This window comes from Microtus oregoni, unplaced genomic scaffold (genome assembly GCF_018167655.1).
Source record: "Microtus oregoni isolate MIOR12 unplaced genomic scaffold, Mior012 000038F_ref0000394, whole genome shotgun sequence".
In the NCBI taxonomy this organism is placed as follows: domain Eukaryota; kingdom Metazoa; phylum Chordata; class Mammalia; order Rodentia; family Cricetidae; genus Microtus; species Microtus oregoni.
In genome coordinates, this window is record NW_024543097.1 from 126,267 (window position 1) to 147,195 (window position 20,929).

Consider the following 20,929-nt stretch of genomic DNA (forward strand, 5'->3'; position numbering starts at 1 on the left):
CGCCTTCAGCAGGCACTGTGGCACCAGAGCAGGACGGGAGCATGTGGTGCAGGAACCATGGGACTGCCATTGCTGCTACAGAGGCATCTGACGGGCTTTCACAGCTTCTAACCATGCTAACGGACTGCTGACAGACGGAACATCTACGCTCAGGGCTGTGCTGTGCTGTGCTGTGCTGTGCTGGGCTGTGCTGGGCTGTGCTGTGCTGTGCTGGGCTGTGCTGGGCTGTGCTGGGCTGTGCTGGGCTGGGCTGGGCTGTCAGTATCGCCTACCACCACCAATGGCAAAGATCGCAACTTTTCTATAGGACAAATTTGACCTTATTCTTTATTGTCAGCAACAATGCACATCACGTAAGGACTGGTGTTAGTTGATCTTTTTTTCTACTGTAAGGAAACGCAAGACAAGCACTCCCAGAGACTGTGCGTCAATGCTACTTATTTTTAGCCTCAGGTTTGTTTTGGTTTTAGGGCGGTGCTTTATTTCCTACCAGCCCTAGCAAGCTACTTCATGCACTTCCATTTAGAGTATCTCCTAGAAACATCCTTTGCAGCACAGCCTCTACTAGAAATACACAAATTAAAGGCTCATACTTCGGCATCCACTGTGGTCTGTTATGCTAATGGCCAAAGGAGAGCAAAGTGAAAAGGGGTTATGATGAGATTTACACACGATAAATACACTCCCAAATGGAATAGTGCCAAAGAAGCAAGACTCAGGAACTAACATAGTGGGGCAGACGGAACGAGGCTTCCTATATCTAACACAGGGGAAACAATCGGAAGCTTGGGCTTGGAGACACACAAATGTATGCTCAATATCCAGGAGGCAGAAGCAGGAGGATTACCTTGAATCCAAGTCTAGGCTGGGGGATTTGTGGTGAGCCTTGTCTCAAAAAGAGGCACAGTGGCACAAGCTTGCAATTCCAAATTCACCCAGTGATTTCCAAGCTAGTCACAGGTATAGCGAGCTGCGTGGAATCACAACTGATGGAGATGTATAATCAACTCCTATGGCTAAAGTGTGACCTATGCTATGATCACGCAATGATTATCAGCTGCTTGCATATGCGTGAACCTATGGACAGTGCCCACCTGGCAATCCAGGATTGGCAGCCCGTGCCTACTTAAGGGCTGGGAGAGAGGAAAAAGGAGAGAGGTCAATGGAGAGGGAGGGGAAGAGAGGAAGAGAGAGAGTGAATAAAGGTCCTGGAATAAACTGCAGTGAGAAGAGCTCTGGTGTTCGCGTCATTCCTTGCGGGACGAGGGTGGCCGTGACAGTTGGTGGCCCGTACGGGGAACCTCCAAACCTCTCTCCGTGGAGCCCAGAACTTGCTGCAGTCAGGGGGTGCACCAAATAATCCTCAAGGTAAAGATTGGGGACCCGCAACAAAAAGCGGGTTTTCCGCTCTCGCCGGTAGAAGAAGGGAGAGTGGGGGTAATAGGGCCGCGACCAAAGCGGACAGTTTAAAGTCAGAGCCACGACCAAAGTGGACGGTTTAAGAATGGGATTTTAGAATGGGCGCTTCAACATCACATCTGATTTTTCTGGCTCTTAACGAGCTGTTACGGAGCGCTTTGGAGAGGTTTTTGGTTAAATGTGACACAATTGCTCTTTGGTTTGCCGTCTCTGGCATCCTGGGATAGGCTTGGTAGAGATCTGGATTTTGCCGCTGAACAAGGTATGCTAAGGAAGGGAATTATATTCATGTGGTTTGAGTTACCGAGAGCTCCGGAGTTTGAAGTGAAGTGTGAGAAGCTGCAGCTCCAAGACCAAGGAGCTCTAGGCGGCTCCAAGGCCAAGCAGCACTGAGGGTTTGCAAAACTGCAAACACCAGGACCTGCCTCAGGGCATAGAAGCACAACTGTGGTAGGATCTGTGGGCCTGAACCTCTGTCCTAGCCCTGAGCGACTGCTCAACCCCACCACACCTCCACCTTTCAGTTCGGTGGGGAAGTCTCAGCCTCTCCCCTGCTATCTCTGGGACCAGAGAAAATGGCAGTAGATTGTAGTAAATACCCGTAAGAATGCAACGTCCCCGCTCAGCAGGGAGTAGCCAGAGAGATTGACAATGCCCAAATTCCCTAAAGCGCGGTTTAAGCGGGGACCCTTTCAGAGCAGAAGCAGGATCAGCTGGGTTGCTAGGGAAGCCAAAGAGGTGCACGAGGGAGAAGGTGTCTTCCATGCACTCAGCTGGACAAGAATGAATGTGCCACGGGGGTATGGCAGCTGGGGTATGTTAAGTCTATACCTTAGTCTGTCAGACATTTCTATCCATCCGGGGCTGTTTGTGATATGAAAAATTTAAAGAATTGTCTAGCTATCTTTTAGGTAATTGGTCTGGTGAATTCGAACAACAACTGGAAAAGTTGCGAGTGACGATTGTGACTGCAGATTCCACACGCATGGTTACCACCTGGCAGAAGACTATCCTCCTGGATCACTCCATGGATCATCTGAAGGAGTGGGCGGGAATAGGAGCCCTGGCAGGCTTGATGGTGCTTGCCTCCCTGATATGCCTATGGTGCATTTGTCACATAAGGGTTTCACAGCATCGCAATGCAGTTATGATCATTCAGGCCTTCACGGCCATTGAAGCAGGACAGTCCCCTCAAGCTTGGTTATCTATATTTGAGCACAGGATGCGAGGCTTGCACACTGCACTTGAGGTTAGCATACATCAGCCTCAAGAAGAGCAAGTCTGATTGCATGTGGGTTGGTGTCTAGCTCCCACCTCTGTAAAAAGGCACCGGACAGGTCTAGTGTTCTCTGAGTGGATGACACCTGGACAAACACTAGTACATGTTTCATTTTTAACAGAGATCGGACCTATACTCTTACCTGTGGCTTTACAAAACAGAAGGGGGAACTGTAGTGAGCTGCGTGGAATCACAACTGATGGAGATGTATAATCAACTCCTATGGCTAAAGTGTGACCTATGCTATGATCACGCAATGTTTATCAGCTGCTTGCGTATGCGTGGGCCTATGGGCAGTGCCCACCTGGCAATCTGGAATTGGCAGGCAGCCCGTGCCTACTTAAGGGCTGGGAGAGGTTTGCCGGGGAGAGAGGAAAAAAGAAGAGAGGTCAACGGAGAGAGAGGGGAAGAGAGGAAGAGAGAGTGAATAAAGGTCCTGGAATAAACTGCAGTAAGAAGAGCTCCGGTGGTCGCGTCATTCCTTGCGGGACGAGGGTGGCCATGACACACAGGTGCCTACTAAGAGTGCGCCTGGGAAGGGAAAATCTAAGAGCATCTTAAAATTTCAGATTCCCAGGACTTACCCCAGATCTGCTGGGTCAGGATGTTAATGAGGTAGAGCCTAAGAACAGCAAATTTTTTAATGGTTTCTCAGAGTGTCATAGTAGGTCTATAATTCAGCATTCTAGCTGGGCTAATTAGCGCTATAAACACCCTATGTATGAGCATGGCAACTGTGAGCCTACGGTGAGGTAGAAAGTGTTACCAGTGCTCACTGTTGGACAAAAGGCTCAGTCTGCAAAGGAGACAGCAGCAGAGCTAACCTTGAAGGAAGTATCCATGTTAGGGATGGGAACAGGAGAGCTCACAAACACCAAACACTACTGAGACAGGACGGCATACGCAAGGGCTAAGCAACTGGGCTAAGAGGGTATGGAGTAGCGGGACTGAGGACAGTGAAATTTTCAAAACCTAAATCCCAGCACTCAGGAGGAGAGGCACGCAGATTTCTGAGAGGTGAGTTCGAGGATAGTCAGGGCTACACAGAGAAATCCTATCTCAAAAAAGGGGGAAAAAAGAGAGGGAGGGAGGGAGGGAGGGAGGGAGAGAGGGAGGGAAGAGAGAAGGAAAGTTAATTTAATGCCAAGGCTGATGGAAAAGGCCTATAACTCCAGCTACTCAGGAGGCTGAAATGGGAGCATCACAAGTTCAAGTCCAGCTTGACTTGTAGAGCAAATTCTGATCCAGGATGGGCAATTTAGCAAGACCCTGTCCCAAAATTAAGTAAAGAAAAGATCTGACATATAGCTCAGCAGTAAAACTTTTGCCTAGTGTTTAAGAGGTTCGGTTACCAGGAAAGGAGAGCGTGGGGACAGTTAAACTTTTGGTGGTCCTTGCCTTTAATGCCAGCACTCAGCTTCTCAGGAGGCTGAGGCAAGAGGATCTCTCTTGAGTTTGAGGCCAGTCTGGTCTACGGAGTGAGTGCCAGGACAGCCAGGGCTATGTAAAGAGATCCTGTCTCAACAAACAAAATGGTACCGATGGGCTAGAGAGTCAGTCAGTGGTAAGAGCACTCACTGTGTACACAGGAGGACAAGTGTGGAATCCTTTGTAGGCAGTTGAGTAAGAGAATGTTTTGTTCTTGCAGAGGACCTGGTTTTCATTCCCGACACTCACATGGTAGCTCTCAACTAGTCAGAGCTCCAGCTTCAGGGTACTCTTCAGGTACCAGGTATGTATGTGGTAGATATAGATACATATATGCAGGCAAAACACTCATACAACAAAATAAATCTTTTAAAAAATGGGTATGGGGCTGGGTGGTGGTGGTGCACATCTTTAATCCCAGCACTAGGGAAAATCAGAGGCAGGCAGATAGATCTCTGTGAATTTGAGGCCAGTTGGTCTACAAAGCAAGTTCCAGGACAGGCCCCAAAGCTACAAAGAAACCCTGAACAATGACAATGAGGACTACTGAGAACTCAAGAACAATGGCAATGGGTTTTTGATCCTACTGCACGTACTGGCTTTGGGGGAGCCTAGGCAGTTTGGATGCTCACCTTACTAGACCTGGATGGAGGTGGGTGGTCCTTGGACTTCCCACAGGGCAGGGAACCCTGATTGCTCTTTGGGCTGATGAGGGAGGGGGACTTGATTGGGGGAGGGGGAGGGAAATGGGAGGCGGTGAAGGGGAAGAGACAGAAATCTTTAATAAATAAATAAAATAGTTATAACTATCAAACATAATCGTGTAAGGTATGTTTTCAAGGTCATGTAGAGATACATTTTAGATAGACATGTCATCTTCAAACACTTCAAAGACCTCCAGAATGTGACATTTAAAATGGATTTATCGGGCTGGAGAGATGGCTCAGGTTAAGAGCACTGGCTGCTCTTCCAGAGGTTCTGAGATCAGTTACCAACAACCACATGGTGGCTCACAACCATCTGTAATGAGATCCGGTGCTCTCTTCTGGCATGCAGGTGAAACACGATATATATTATATAAAATATATATTATATATAATAAATGAATCTTAAAATGTTTTAATAACAAAGTTTTTCATGACAATGAGACACATATGCTCCTAGCAGCACCAATTTACTTCAAAAAGGATAATGGGCACTGAAGACCCTCCATATGGAATTTGCTTTTGTGTGTGTGTGTGACAAAGTCAGCTATTGGGCAAGAAACTGCCCTTGCCTCAAATGTTGACAGTATGCTGTGCAAATTGAACAAACAGGATGCAAAAGGTGACTACCGAAGTTTGCCAAGACAAGGTAGGACAGTTCTTCAAAATTCCTGCTTCTCAAAATAGTCTGTCAGATATTCTAGGCCTCTAGGCCTAAAATGGATACCCCAATATTGCAGAGGAACCCTGGGGTGACTGAACAGGCAGCCAGATGTCTCTGTCATTTCTTTCAGTTTTGGAAGTTGTTTGCAGGGCACTTCCTCTTTACTAAGGTAACATCATATCCTTCTGGGGTCTTTGATAGAGTTGAAGACTAGACAGTCTTAATTATAGATTTCCTTAGTTATGATAGAAGGTAAATTAGGTACAGAGCTTGACTCATCAAGATAGAATAAATAATGAAATATTTTCTTCAAATATGCCAAATACAAATAGACTGGATACCATAAATATAGTTCTTACCTGATAATTGTTCTTAGTATTTATAGTTTCATTATGTTAGAGTTAAAAAAACCTTTCCTTTCTATTTAGACAAAAAGGAGGAAATGTTGTAGAACAATCTTTCTGCACATTAGATTTGTCACTAGGATTGGTTTCATGAAAAGCTGAACAGCTAATAGTCAGGATTCTGGAAGCAGAGAAGATGCAGGGGAATAGGGTGGAGACAGATACAGAGGAAACAGGATGTGCAGATGGGGTAACAAGCCATGAGCCACATGGCAGCATGTAATTAATGGAAATAGGTTAAGTTTTAATCGCATAAATTAACGGAAATGGGTTAAGTTATAAGGGCTAGTTAAAAATAACCCTAAGCTATTGGCAGAGCTTTCATAGTTAATAAGTCTCCATATCAGGATTTGGGAGCTAACAAGAGGGACAGAAAAATTCACCTACAGGATCAGTGTCTGATGTCAAATGAGGTGGCCTCTATTTTGTTGGGTATTTATGTAAATCCCAAATTTTTGTTTTGTTTTGTTTTTTGTTTTTCGAGACAGGGTTTCTCTGTAGCTTTGGAGCCTGTCCTGGAACTAGCTCTTGTAGCCCAGGCTGGCCAACTCACAGAGATTCATGCACCCCTGACTCCCAAGTGTTGGGATTAAAGGCATGCGCCACCACCACCCGACTAAATCCCAAATTTTTAACTAAATTATTAGCTCAGGTCATGAGCAATATCTTCTGGCCCTGCCAACAAAGATGTCACATGATTTGCTCACAATGCACTAACTCTTTATATTGCTAAAGTAGTCACTAAATTTTTGTAATATTATTACAAAGAAAACGAACATTCATTATCCACAGACCCTTGACAAATACCTTTATAAAACACACTGGGAAAACACTAAAGAGGACTATAAAAACACTGAGCCAGTTTTTTACGAGGTGAGCTGAACCAAAGAGTCACCTCCAGAAGCACTTAGCACAAGAAAAGCATCACACATGGTCAATCCTGCAGAAGAGAGTGAGATACAAAAGCAGTACTTTGCAGGGCCTGTGCTCAGGAGGCAGAAACAGGAAGTCAAGTTCAAGGCAACCTGGGCCACTGAGAGCTCCAGGTCAGCCAAGGTTAGAGACCCTGTCTCAAAACAAACAAACACTATTTCTAACTACCAGCTAAGAAGCACAGTGAGACTCTAGGTGGCCCTCAGTGATCAAGTTCTTTAGCCTCTGGGTATGTGGTCCACTTTTATAAGATGGAATTGCACCAGATACTCTCTAAGATCCCTTTCAATTCTATTCTATTAAACTGTACTCATCAGTGAATGGGAAAGACAGGGAAACGAATTTAGCAAGAAAACCTCAAAATTAACTTTGTTCAAACAATATAATCATTTCTTCCCAAAATGAACTAACTTTAATTTTGCCTGACTATACCTAATTATAGCATAGTAAAATTAAAGACACTGGCACAGCCAGGAAGAAAGGCAAACTGCTACACACCCACAAAAGAAAACAAAGGAAAACTTACGTGTGTCTTTCGTATCTGAGTGTTTCTCGGATGGACCATGCGACCTGGTAAGGTGAGGCCTGGTCGGAGTCCTCCGGCTCTTCTCCGCTCTCCTCAGACCAGTCCAAGCCTGCAGCAGACAGTGGGAACGGAGAGGGCTGAGAAGGCTCATCAACAGCAAGGCAACGAGTCTGACAAATATCTAAAATAAACCTGAGACCCACATGGCAGGGCAGCACCTCCACAGGAGGGTAGTGCTACACACGACCACCATCAAGAGTAAACACTGAGACTGAAAAATAGTAAAACCCTGACAAAAACACTGCCTAAAGTCCAGCAGTGGTGGCACATGCCTTTAATGCCAGCACTTGGGAAGCAGAAGCAGGTGGATCTCTGTGAATTCGAGGTCAGCTTGGTCTACAAAGCAAGTTCCAGGACAACTACGGCTACACAGAGAAACCCTGTCTTGAAAAACAAAAAAACAAAACAAATATCTAAAATACATAAAGCCCTCCAAATGAATTCCCTTCTATTCTTATTCTTACAAAGATGTACGACAAAACACACCCGGCTTTAAAAACATGTCATTTTAACAGTACGGCTGTGCTGGCCTCCAAGAATAAACTTCATAATGTGCTTTGTTAATCATCTGGAAACAGCACAAGCAAAGAAACTGAGTTCCCAGTACATAAAAGGTAAAATTATTCAAATATCAAAATGTCATACATTAAATTAAAAAAGAGTCATACATTAAAACAATATTTTAAACGAGAAAAGGCCATCAAGGTCAAAGGTGGCAGTGCAGCTAACTGGGACAGCACCTGACAAGAACGCACCAAGTACTGGGTTCAATCCCCAACACAACCTAAAGCCAAGTATGGCAGCACATGCCTGTGATCCCAGCCCTTGAAAGATGGAGGAAAGGCAGGCCAGAAGTTCAGTGTCATCCTCAGCTCTCAAAAAAAAGAACAGTAAACAGGGCAAGGAAAGCCAGACATGGCGGCTCATGCCCTTCACCTCAGCATCTGGAAGGGAAAAGCAGAAGCAGAGGCAGGTGTGTATCTCTGTGGGTATGAGGTCAGCCTCATCTCATGTTCACTTCCAAGTCAGCCAGGGCTACATGATCAAAGACTCTAACTCAAGAAAAAGAAGAGTAGTGAGAAAAGTAATTTATATGTTCAGGCAAGAAAAAGTGCCAATGGAGTCACGCAGCGAAAGTGGCCCTGGGCAACATGAAGACAGGTGTGTTTCTCCACTGTAAAACTAACCGTCAGCAAAGCAAATCTTGATCTTGGCCTCATATCTCCTGTTCTAACAGCTAACTGACAGAACCAGCCCAGGGGCCCATAAATGTGATCCCAGTGCAGACATGGCCAGTGGCCAGAGCGCATCACAATCTCCTCCTGAGTCTTAGGTCTCTAAGCCACTGAACTTTAAAAACACAAAAAAGGAAGCCAGTTGGCGGTGGCATGCACCTTTAATCCCAGGCAGAGACACACGGATCTGTTAGGAGAGTTCTGGGACAGCTACGGCAGTTACGGAGAAACCCTTTCCCAAAACAACAACAAAAATAAGCAAGCAAACAAAAACACCAACAAAAATATTAGATTATCTTTGGTAAACTTTATTCAAAAAGTGAAGAAAAATGAGTCAGGCAGGCACAGTAGTGAAGTCATTCACAGGGCCCTTGACAGCCTAAGGACACTCTTAATTCAAGGTCAAAACAGTCTACAAACAAACAAAAAAATCAGGAACTGGCAGCTCACCAGGATCCTTGCAGTCAAGACTAAGGACCAGAATCCAATCCTCGGAAAGAACATACTGTCTGACCTCAGCGTGTGCTCCACAACTTTTATACATACGCGCGTGCGCACGCACGCACGCACACACACACACACAATAAAGGCATCCAAAAAATCAGTCTTACAGATATTTGAAAACAGGTAACAGTAAGGAGACGGGAGGCTTTACAAAAATAACTGTGGCTGGGAGGTAGTGGCGCACGCCTTTAATCCCAGCACTCGGGAGGCAGAGGCAGGTGGATCTCTGTGAGTTCGAGACCAACCTGGTCTACAAGAGCTAGTTCCAGGACAGGCTCCAAAACCACAGAGAAACCCTGTCTTGAAACTCCCCCCCCCCACCAAAAAAAAAATAACTGTGTAAACAGTTCTAGTCATCAGTAAAAGTGTCAATTAAAAAAATGGATGAAAAGGTAAAGAAATAAATACAAAATAAATACTGGTTCATTAACCATGCAGACAAACATTCAACTATCTTATTAAATATCGTCTGTAAAGTCTCAGGAGTCCGAATGTCAGCACCACTTTCCAGCATGACTGAGACACTGCATGCGCTCACACCTGTGTGATGCAGACAACACGGCGGTGCAAGGGCAGAAGACCGCCGCTTCTTCACCAGGCGGCGGCACCAAACCCAAATCGTCACCAGGTTCTTCACAAGGCACCTCTTGGCATTGGAAAGGCAAAGAAATGGCAGAGTATAGGGAGTTTTACGTACAAGTGCTCTTACCTGTTAAAAATTATCTACTTTATTACATCTCAGCCCAAGCACTATCTAGCATACTGTGTGACTAAGCATGAAATACCCGTGAAGCTCCTCTGCTGTGTGAGCAAAGATACTGATGACTGTTTAGCTGCAGCCTGGATCACCAGCTTTGGTTTCATTGAGGTTAGTTTTAGTTTAGACTTTCTTACTTTTGAAATAAAGTCTCCTGTAGCCTAGGCTGCCCATTAAGGTAAAAAGATGACCTTAAACTTCTGATCCTCCTGTCTCAGGCATCTATCCTCCACCAGGTTTGTGCAGTTCTGGGGATCAAACCAAGTGTCCCGTGGTTCCTATGAGCACCTACCAGAGCTACATCCACAACCCTCGGCGTCATTATTCTCTTTCTTTCAATGCCTTTCACTGATGCGTGTGAATGAATGTCAGAGCAGAGAACATGGAGGAAGACGTCCTCTGGCTTCCACACTCACATGTGCACATATGATCTTGCATGTACGTGTACACACACACACACACACACACACTTACTACACACAGAAAAAGGAAAAGGGCCAGCGGGACGACTCAGAGGCTAAAGATCCTCACGGCACAAGCCGGGCCCATGCCCTCTCTGGAACCCAGATGAAGGCTGGAGAGAACCAGCACAGAGCTGCCCTCTGACCTCACACACGCACCACACCACAGGCTCTGGCCCCTCCCATCCACACCATTCTCGCAACTCTAGTTTTCATTATATAGTTTAAGGAAAAATTAAAGATGTGATACTAATTACTTTGCTGCTAATCTACAATAGTTTAAAGTAATACAAACTGGAAATAATTTAAATTCAGCCATGACAAATTATGCTATATGAAAAAATATTAACTTGAAAATACATTATGCAAGATTTTTTAAAGAGGTTCTGAATAAGTATGTATAAAAGGAACTCAATTTAACCTACTTTATAGAATTTACCAAGGTCATTTACAAATGGATATTTAATAGATTTGGGGATATCTTATTATTTTACTTACTATAATCCAGAAGTTTTATTCAGATAATTTAATACCAGGTAAAAAAGTTAAGAGGTCTAGAAGAAAGCCCACCACTCTCATTTACAATAACACCTCCCATCCCAATCCATTCTCCATGGGTAGGCAATGTCAACAGCCTGGGATCTGTATTTCACCCATACAGGCAAATATCTATGCACATACATGAGCAATGGATATACTGATGCTTCTGCATACTTCCTCTGTCTACCTAGTTCTTACAAAAGAGAACATAATCCTTCTTGACTTTTTCCCACCAGTAAGTCACGTTAAACACAGCCCAGTGAGACTCACTCTTCACAACAGCTGTGCCACAGTGTATGAAACATGTATGCACATGACACACTCAGGTTAGCGTCAAACGGCTAATTCTGTAAGCAATTATACAATAAACACTGCACATTTATCATACATTTCGATATTCACAGCTAGGATAGAATCCCAAAAGTGAACTTAATAACTATGTATATAAAATACTATATATTATATATGTATTTGTATATGTGTAGCTTGGGGGTTTATTTTACTATTTTATGTGTATGAGTGTTTGCCTGCTTGTATGTCTGTGCACTATGTACATGCTTGGTGCCCATGGAGGGCAGGGAAAAGCACCAGATCATCTGGAACTAGAGGTTCAGGAGGCTGAAAGCCACAATGTGGGTACTGGGAATTGAACACAAGTTCTCTCCATACAGTTTTACTTTTTAAGATTATTTTTTAAGAGTATATAAGAACTGGGTGGTGGTGGTGGTGGTGGTGCAAACCTTTAATTCCAGCACTCAGGTGGCAGAGACAGGTGGATCTCTTGCCTGGTCTACAATGCAAGTTCCAGGACAGGCTGCAAAGCTACAGAGAAACCCTGTCTCAAAAAGAAGAGTATATAAGAGCATGCCACATATCTGTGGGTACCCTTGGAGTGCAGACGAGGGGACTAGAATCTTTGGAACTGGAGTCCCCCAAACTCAGGTGCTACGGAAGAGAGGCAAGTGTTCTTAACAGCTGCATCATCTCTTACTGATTTTTGAAACAGGGACTCACTCTAAAGTCAAGATAGGCTTTAAACTCAAGCTAATTTTCTTGCCTCGATCTCCAAAGTGCTGGACCTACAGCGAGGAGTCAGAAGCCCTAAACTACTTACTTTGTAATTAGCTGAGTCACCCTGTTCACCAACAATGTACAAATATCACGTGTTCACCAAGGGGATTTTTCCAGTCTGGCAATTCACTGTTTTATTTCCCAGCCTGCTATGGGAATTGAGGCTTCCACTGACCACTCATATTTCTTTTCTGCTTTTTCAAGATTGGGTTTCTCTAGGTAGCCCTGGTTGTCCTGGAACTCCCTCTGTAGACCAGGTTGGCCTTGAACTCTTAGAGATCAGTACGCCTCTGCCTCTGCTCTCCAGTGCGGGAATTAAAGGCGCTCGTCATCACTTCCCAGACTGCACTTCTATTCCTCCTGCTATTCATATTCTTTACTGGCATTTCTACTGCTACCATATCAAGCAAATAATTCTTCCTATAGGTAGGATTTTAGCTCCTAACACATTCAAAACTATGTTCTAGGGGCTGGAGAGACGGCTCGGCAGTTAATAAAACATACTGATCTTGCAGAAGACTTGATTCAGTTCCCAGCAGCCAGGGAATCCAACATTCAATTTTGAACTCTGTGGGTCCCTGCACTCTGTGGGTACCTCCACATACAGACAGGCATACCTACAGGCAATTAAAATGTATCTTTAAAAATATGTATTCTCAGGGAAAGATAGTGGAGCACACCTTTAACCCCAGCACTCAGGAAAGAGACGCAGGCAGATCTCCGTGAGTTCAAGACCAACCTAGTCTAGAGAGTTCTAGAACAGCCAAGGCTACACAGAGAAACCCTGTTTTGAAAAACAAGTAAAATAAATAAATAAATAAATAACTTTTCTCTTGCTCAATGGTAAAAGCATCTATGAAGCAGTTCACCATGAATTCAATCCCCAGATTCCTCCACACGCGCTTGTGCTCACAACACACACGTGCACACAGACAACACACACGTGCACACAGACAACACACACGTGCACACAGACAACACACAAGTGCACACAGACAACACACAAGTGCACACAGACAACACACAAAGAGTAGAATAATAAGTCTTATCCTCTCTTATTTTTCAAGCATAAACATGAGCTACCATGAGCACTAATACCATTTCTTCAATGATTGTTTTGGGGGATTGGGTTCACTACAAAACCCTGACTGTCCTGGAACTCGCTAAGTAGACACCATCTTCCTGCTCTGCCTCCCAAGTGCTGAGATAACAGTCACGTGGCACTGTGCCTGGCTCATTCACAAAGTCTAAAGGAAAGAACTCTGAGCAGAGATAATGACGTTACCCACAGGAGACAGTGATACAGTGTCTGGTTCACAGACTGTAGTAAAGTCTCCCGAGGCTGAGACAGAAACATCCTTTGAGCTAAGAACTGGCCAGTCTATGCAACACAGCAAGGCTCTCCTAAGATGCCAACAACTTCAATGAACGCACAGATACTGATACACAGAGGATACAACCAAACACAACCATTTTTTATATATGGCTATAAATATTAATGAAGGCCATGATTATCTCCATGCTCACGAAAGCAAAGCTAATAAACTTAGCAGAGTAGAAAAGGAACTAGGCTAAGAAGAAATGGGTTCACTGGAAGAGGGAGACACAAAAAGCAATGGGGGATTAAATATAGTGAGAATACATTATATGTTCATATGTAATTGTCAAAAAATCATTTTTAGAATTTCAAGAGTTTAATTTTCAAAAGTTATGACAGAAATTCTAAACGGTCAGTTCAGCCCTGTGTCTATCCACCAGGAATCTCCCATGCAGAAGCATGCTTTATGTGTGTGGTCTGCTGAGATACCCAACGTGACAGACAGATGTCATACAGAATAGATATAGTAAAAGAGAGGCCGACCCACCTAGGTGAGGGAACAGGTCTGCGTCCAGCTGATGCTTTTGGGTGCACAGTTTCACCAGTCTCTGCAGTCGGCTTATACAGGACAAGTGTGGAGAGAAGGCGGTGGCTTTCATGAGGATTCGGTCAGTCCTGGGGACATCTGAGATGGGAGCCCGACTGGATGGAAGGAGGGGCAGAGGCCTCTTGTTAGAGGCCTGCCTTGTTTGTGCTATAGAGTGTGTGGTGGGGGCCACTCCCTGCATTGGTAGGCTGGTGTTCTGAGGTTGAGGTGACTTGCAGACTGAACCCTGCGATGGCGCTGGAGGCTTTACAGAAGTGGAGAGAGGTGACAAGTGGGCGTGCTGCTGTGGAGGTGCAGGAGGGGTGCTAAAGTGCTCTTGCCGAACTTTCAAAATCTCTGTCTCCCTCTGGCGCTGCCGGTTCTGAGCCAACTTGCTCTGCAACTTCTTTCTCACGGTCACCCCTTTCTTTAGGTCATCGTCTTCCTCATTGAAAGCAAAGGGATCTTCGAACTCAGTTTCCAGGTAGTGGAGAGGGACTCTTGACCCAGGTGGAGAGAGGGACATGCTATCCAGTCCATTGGGCATCTTCAAGGCCAGCGTAGGCACTGTCAGGCTAAACGCCATGGCATCCATCTGGTGCCTGACCTTCACCTCATCTACCGGATCATTCTTTTTCTTCCTCTCTTTTTTCGGGATAAAGCCAAGTACCTGCAAGTGGCTGTTGCAGTACCTGCAACAGTGGACATACGTGAGAGAATGCTCTTCATATACGTATATAAACACACATACCACAGAATCCAAACCCTAATATACACATATATAAACACACATACTACAGAATCCAAATCCTAATATATATAAACACACATACCACAGAATCCAAATCCTAATATACACATAAACACACACACTACAGAATCCAAATCCTAATATATATAAATACACATACCACAGAATCCAAACCCTAATATACACATATATAAACACACATACCACAGAATCCAAACCCTAATATATATAAACACACATATTACAGAATCCAAATCCTAATATATATAAACACACATACCACAGAATCCAAATCCTAATATACACATATATAAACACACACACTACAGAATCCAAATCCTAATATATATAAACACACATACTACAGAATCCAAATCCTAATATACACATATATAAACACACACACACTACAGAATCCAAATCCTAATATATATAAACACACATACTACAGAATCCAAACCCTAATATATATAAATACACATACCACAGAATCCAAATCCTAATATACACATATATAAACACACATACCACAGAATCCAAATCCTAATATACACATATATAAACACACATACTACAGAATCCAAACCCTAATATATATAAATACACATACCACAGAATCCAAACCCTAATATACACATATATAAACACACATACCACAGAATCCAAACCCTAATATATATAAACACACATTTTACAGAATCCAAATCCTAATATATATAAACACACATACCACAGAATCCAAATCCTAATATACACATATATAAACACACACACTACAGAATCCAAATCCTAATATATATAAACACACATACTACAGAATCCAAATCCTAATATACACATATATAAACACACACACTACAGAATCCAAATCCTAATATATATAAACACACATACTACAGAATCCAAACCCTAATATATATAAATACACATACCACAGAATCCAAATCCTAATATATATAAACACACATACTACAGAATCCAAACCCTAATATATATAAATACACATACCACAGAATCCAAACCCTAATATACACATATATAAACACACATACCACAGAATCCAAATCCTAATATACACATATATAAACACACATATCACAGAATCCAAATCCTAATATACACATATATAAACACACATACCACAGAATCCAAATCCTAATATACACATATATAAACACACATACTACAGAATCCAAACCCTAATATATATAAATACACATACCACAGAATCCAAACCCTAATATACACATATATAAACACACATACCACAGAATCCAAACCCTAATATATATAAACACACATTTTACAGAATCCAAATCCTAATATATATAAACACACATACCACAGAATCCAAATCCTAATATACACATATATAAACACACACACTACAGAATCCAAATCCTAATATATATAAACACACATACTACAGAATCCAAATCCTAATATACACATATATAAACACACACACTACAGAATCCAAATCCTAATATATATAAACACACATACTACAGAATCCAAACCCTAATATATATAAATACACATACCACAGAATCCAAATCCTAATATATATAAACACACATACTACAGAATCCAAACCCTAATATATATAAATACACATACCACAGAATCCAAACCCTAATATACACATATATAAACACACATACCACAGAATCCAAATCCTAATATACACATATATAAACACACATACCACAGAATCCAAATCCTAATATACACATATATAAACACACATACTACAGAATCCAAATCCTAATATATATAAACACACATACTACAGAATCCAAATCCTAATATACACATATATAAACACACATACTACAGAATCCAAACCCTAATATATATAAACACACATACCACAGAATCCAAATCCTAATATACACATATATAAACACACATACTACAGAATCCAAATCCTAATATACACATATATAAACACACATACCACAGAATCCAAACCCTAATATACACATATATAAACACACATACCACAGAATCCAAACCCTAATATACACATATATAAACACACATACTACAGAATCCAAATCCTAATATACACATATATAAACACACACACTACAGAATCCAAATCCTAATATACTACACATCAGATGGCCAGGCCAGGTGTGGTAGCACAGGCCTCTAATCCTAGCCCTTGGAAGGTGTAAGAGGATCAGGAGTTCAAAGCTAGTTTGTAGACCCTTGTTCTTAATCCCAGCACTCCAGAGGCAGAGGCGGGTGAATCTCTGAATTTGAGGCCTGGTCTACAGAGTGAGTTCCAGGGCAGCCAGGGCTACATAAAGAAACCCTGTCTTCAAAAATCAACAAAACAACAAAGTTCTAGCGAGAAATATGGTAGCACAGCCTGTAATACTAACACTTAGAAGAGTTAGGTAGGAGACCATAAGTTCAAAATTAGCTTGGGCCACACAGCAAGACACTAGCTCAAAAGATAAAATGGAAAAGGCAACTCTCATTCTTCTCCAGCTGTCTCCAACTGGGGTCCATGTCACTCTGATAACGCACAGTGTGGTCTGCTCGAGTGCAGAGGCCAGCAGACGGTGAGCAGCTGGACAGCTGTGCTCGTCTGTGTTCACAGCACACTAAGAGCTCATCCAAAGTCTGAAGATCACCTCAGAGTCTCTTGTGGAAAAAAACATTACATTCCAAAGCTACTTAAGTTCCTGAGTTACCAAGGTCATGTAACATAACCCTGATATGTGCCACCCACACTCACGCCCACCAAACATACACACACACACACACATCAAACACACACAGCACACTCACACCCACACCAAACACACTGAGTCACACACAGCACACACTCACACACAAACACACCCAGTCACACACATACACAGCACACTCACACCCAGAGTCACACGTACTCACACCCAGAGTCACACACCAAACACACCCACCCACACAGCACACTCACACTCATACACCAAACACACCCACACACTCACAAACACATACACATTGACACCACACACTGAGACACACCACACACACACACACACACACACACAAGGGAGCAGGGATGGCATGGTTAGTGGAATGAGCATTTCAGTAGGCAGAGATGTGAGAACACAGATTGCCCCCTGCAGCCCAGCTGAAGTAGGCACTGAAATAAAGCCCTTGATTCAGATTACTCCACTACATCTACAAAACTGAATCTGCCCACTTCCTCAGGGGAAACTGACCAAGCTGGGGTTTGAGATAAAATTAAAGCTCATGATGACTTCCCCAACGGGCAGACTACCTTTGTAACTTAGATACCATGAATGATACAGCCCTGTACATAATGAGAAAACATAGACCTGTTATACCAATTAACCATCCTGAAAATCTGTCAAGAGTCTGTGGAACAGAATATTCTCTAATCCATATTCTTCATGTTCCCACAGCACGTTAACAAGTGTGCCATCAAAATATACCCCACACTTAAGTCAATTTGGAAAATTATGGCTTAACCAAAGTGACATAGTAATTTTGTTGTTGCCTGCTTCTGCTGAAAAAATTCTCAAAGAATTATGGATAACAGCATGTAGCTCTAAGAGGGAGATACACCCTCCTGGAGTCTGTCAGTGTTCCCCAAAGCTATCTGAAGAAGGAACCTGTTACTGAAGCAAGCAAGTGACATCTCCACACAACACTGGGCAGACCCCACATATATTCTACGCTGAACAGAGCCCTAAGACTGGGCAGTAAGGGAAGCAGTGTTAGGAAAAACTAGTAACTAAGAAGTTAAGAAGAAGAATGAACAATACCAGGACTGGTGTACCAGCCTTTAATCCAAGCACTTGTGAGGGAGAGAGAGGCAAAAGGACCAGGAGTTCAGTCACTTTCCTCAATACAGGTAGTTCAAGCCCAGTCTGGGGGACTTGAACCACAGAATCAAAACCTAACAGTCAAAGAGGGAAACACAGTAGTCACACACTAACAAGTCCAGCTTCTCAGAATACCAAGGGAGGAGGACAACAAGTTCAAGGCCAGCCTGGGATATGTAGCAAGAATTTTATCTCAAAATAAAAAAGGGCTCAGTGATTAAGAGCACTAGCGATTCTTCCAGAGGACCCAGGTTCAGTTCCCAGCACCCACATGGCAGCTCTCAGCTGTTCTGTAACTCCAGTTCACAATGGTAAGGCAGGATTTTATATTCAGGAAGAAGGAGATGGCTAGCGGATAAGAGTGTTCACCACTCAGTCACGAGGGACAGGGTCCAGATCCAAACACCAACGCTGAGCAGCTCACAAACGCCTACCTCATCAATCAACCATTTCCCCAGGTAGAATGTCAAATCTGTGTTTGCGTATTTACTTTAAATGTTGTGCAGAACTAAACCTTCTAGTTCAGTCAGGAAAAATTTTGCCTCTTTAAGAGAAGCAGCTCAAGTCAGATGGTGGTGGCACACGCCTTTAATCCCAGCATTCAGAAGGCAGAGGCAGGGGGAATCTCTGTATGTTTGAGGACAGCCTGGTCTAGAGAGAGTTCCAGGACAGCCAGGACTACACGAGAGAAACCCTGTCTCAAAAGACAAAAACAAACAAACAAACAAAAAAAAGCAGGGCTCTCTTCTGATCTCGAAAAGGAAGCCAAGGAGGAGAGGTGCCATGAATGATAACCAAAACTGAACACTACAGCAACGCATTTACAGTGGCCCGAGTGACCCAGAGAGGGTTGGTATTGGATTCAGGGTGAGGGATCAGCCCTCAGTCCCCGAGAACCACGCACACATTAAGGAGCTCAGTGTTTTCTTTTTTTTTGGTATTTTTTTGAGACAGGGTTTCTCTGTGGTTTTGGAGCCTGTCCTGGAACTAGCTCTGTAGACCAGGCTGGTCTCGAACTCACAGAGATCCGCCTGCCTCTGCCTCCCGAGTGCTGGGATTAAAGGCGTGCGCCACCACCGCCCGGCCGTGTTTTCTTCCTTGCTGCGCTAAGCACCTGTTTTTTAATTTTAGGCTCTGTAATCTGAAATTCAAAAAGGGAACCCCAAATCGCCTCTCTATGAGCTCACTCTTGTGGACTCCCACTGAAAATAAAAAATACTCATGACAGCAGGCAGATCACTGTGAGTTCGAGGCCAGCCTGCTCCATAAATGCTAGTTCTGTAACAGGCTCCAAAGCTACAGAAACCCTATCCCGCAAAACCAAAAAAAAAAAAAAAAAAAAAAAAACTTATGACATAAGCAATGTACAGGTTTTTTTGGCCAGTTTATGCAGGTTAACATTTGTTTACTTTAAACAAGGACAACACATAAACACAGAGGGAGTGTATGTAAATTTTCTACCCTAACAAAGTATCTAAAACCGTGTTCCAAAATGATCACTGTGACCTGGAGAATGGAAAGAAGCAGGAAGGAACATAAGTGAAAGTATTTTTCCTAAGACTGTAAAAGATAATCAATTACAACCCATTTCTTAAAAATAGGACAATGTAGCCAGGCGGTGGTGGTGCACACCTTTAATCTCAGCACTTGAGAGCCAAAGGCAGGCAGATCTCTGAGTTCAAGGCCAGCCTGGTCTACAGAGTGAGTTCCAGAACAGCCAGGGTTACATAAAAAAACCCTGTCTAGAAAAAAATAGAATTAAACAAACAAAAAGCACAATGTAAAGTAGAGGAAAAAAATAGCACAGTGTTCTTAATAAATTCTCAAATTCTAGTGGCAAAAGTCTCCCCTTAAAGTGAAAATACAGTCAGCAAGGGGGGGGGGGGGGGGGGGGAGGGAGGTAGGGCATCTAGCTGAGTCCCAGAGAGCCAGAGGCTCTTGCAGTAGCAAAGGCCAACCCTGGGCACAGGGGTGCAGCTTTGGGAGTTGCAGTTATCTGTCCCCTCCCGGCCTGTCTTTCCTCAACTGTGGCGCTTTCCTAAGGAGCCAGTGTAATGATCTGTCCTGTCCCTTTAAGAGACAAGCCCGGGGGGGGGGGGGGGGGGGGGACGGGACGGGACACAATCCCTCCCTCCACCATCTGCTGAGGCAGGCAGATCTTCATTCCTGCTTGCAGGAGTCTCTCTCTTTTTCTGGCTCCCTCTCTATGAGGCAGCTTTGGTCCCACTTCTTCCCTTCCCTCCCTTCTGTTTCTCTCTGCTTCTCTCTCTCTCCTCTTCTCCCCTTTCATAACTCACTAAATCTCTCTCTCTCTCTCTCTCTCTCTCTCTCCTCTCCTCCCCTTCCATAGCCCACTAAATCTCTCTCTCTCCTCTTCTTCCCTTCCATAACCCATTAAATCTCTCTCTTTCTCCCCCTCTCTCCTCTTCTCCCCTTCC

General features: G+C 43.5%; 1 protein-coding gene across 6 annotated transcripts in view; it reads right to left on the bottom strand.

Moving 5' to 3' along the window:
- The window catches only part of Ino80d (INO80 complex subunit D), a 76,197-nt gene that overhangs the window by 31,731 nt on the left and 23,537 nt on the right, over positions 1-20,929 (bottom strand). For all 6 annotated transcript variants that reach the window (XM_041631989.1, XM_041631992.1, XM_041631991.1 and 3 more), the window contains 2 exons: positions 13,851-14,581; positions 7,358-7,466 (listed from right to left, as the gene is read on the bottom strand). In XM_041631989.1, coding sequence (XP_041487923.1) covers positions 7,358-7,466; positions 13,851-14,581 — 840 coding nt within the window. The remainder of the gene's footprint in view (positions 1-7,357; positions 7,467-13,850; positions 14,582-20,929) is intronic.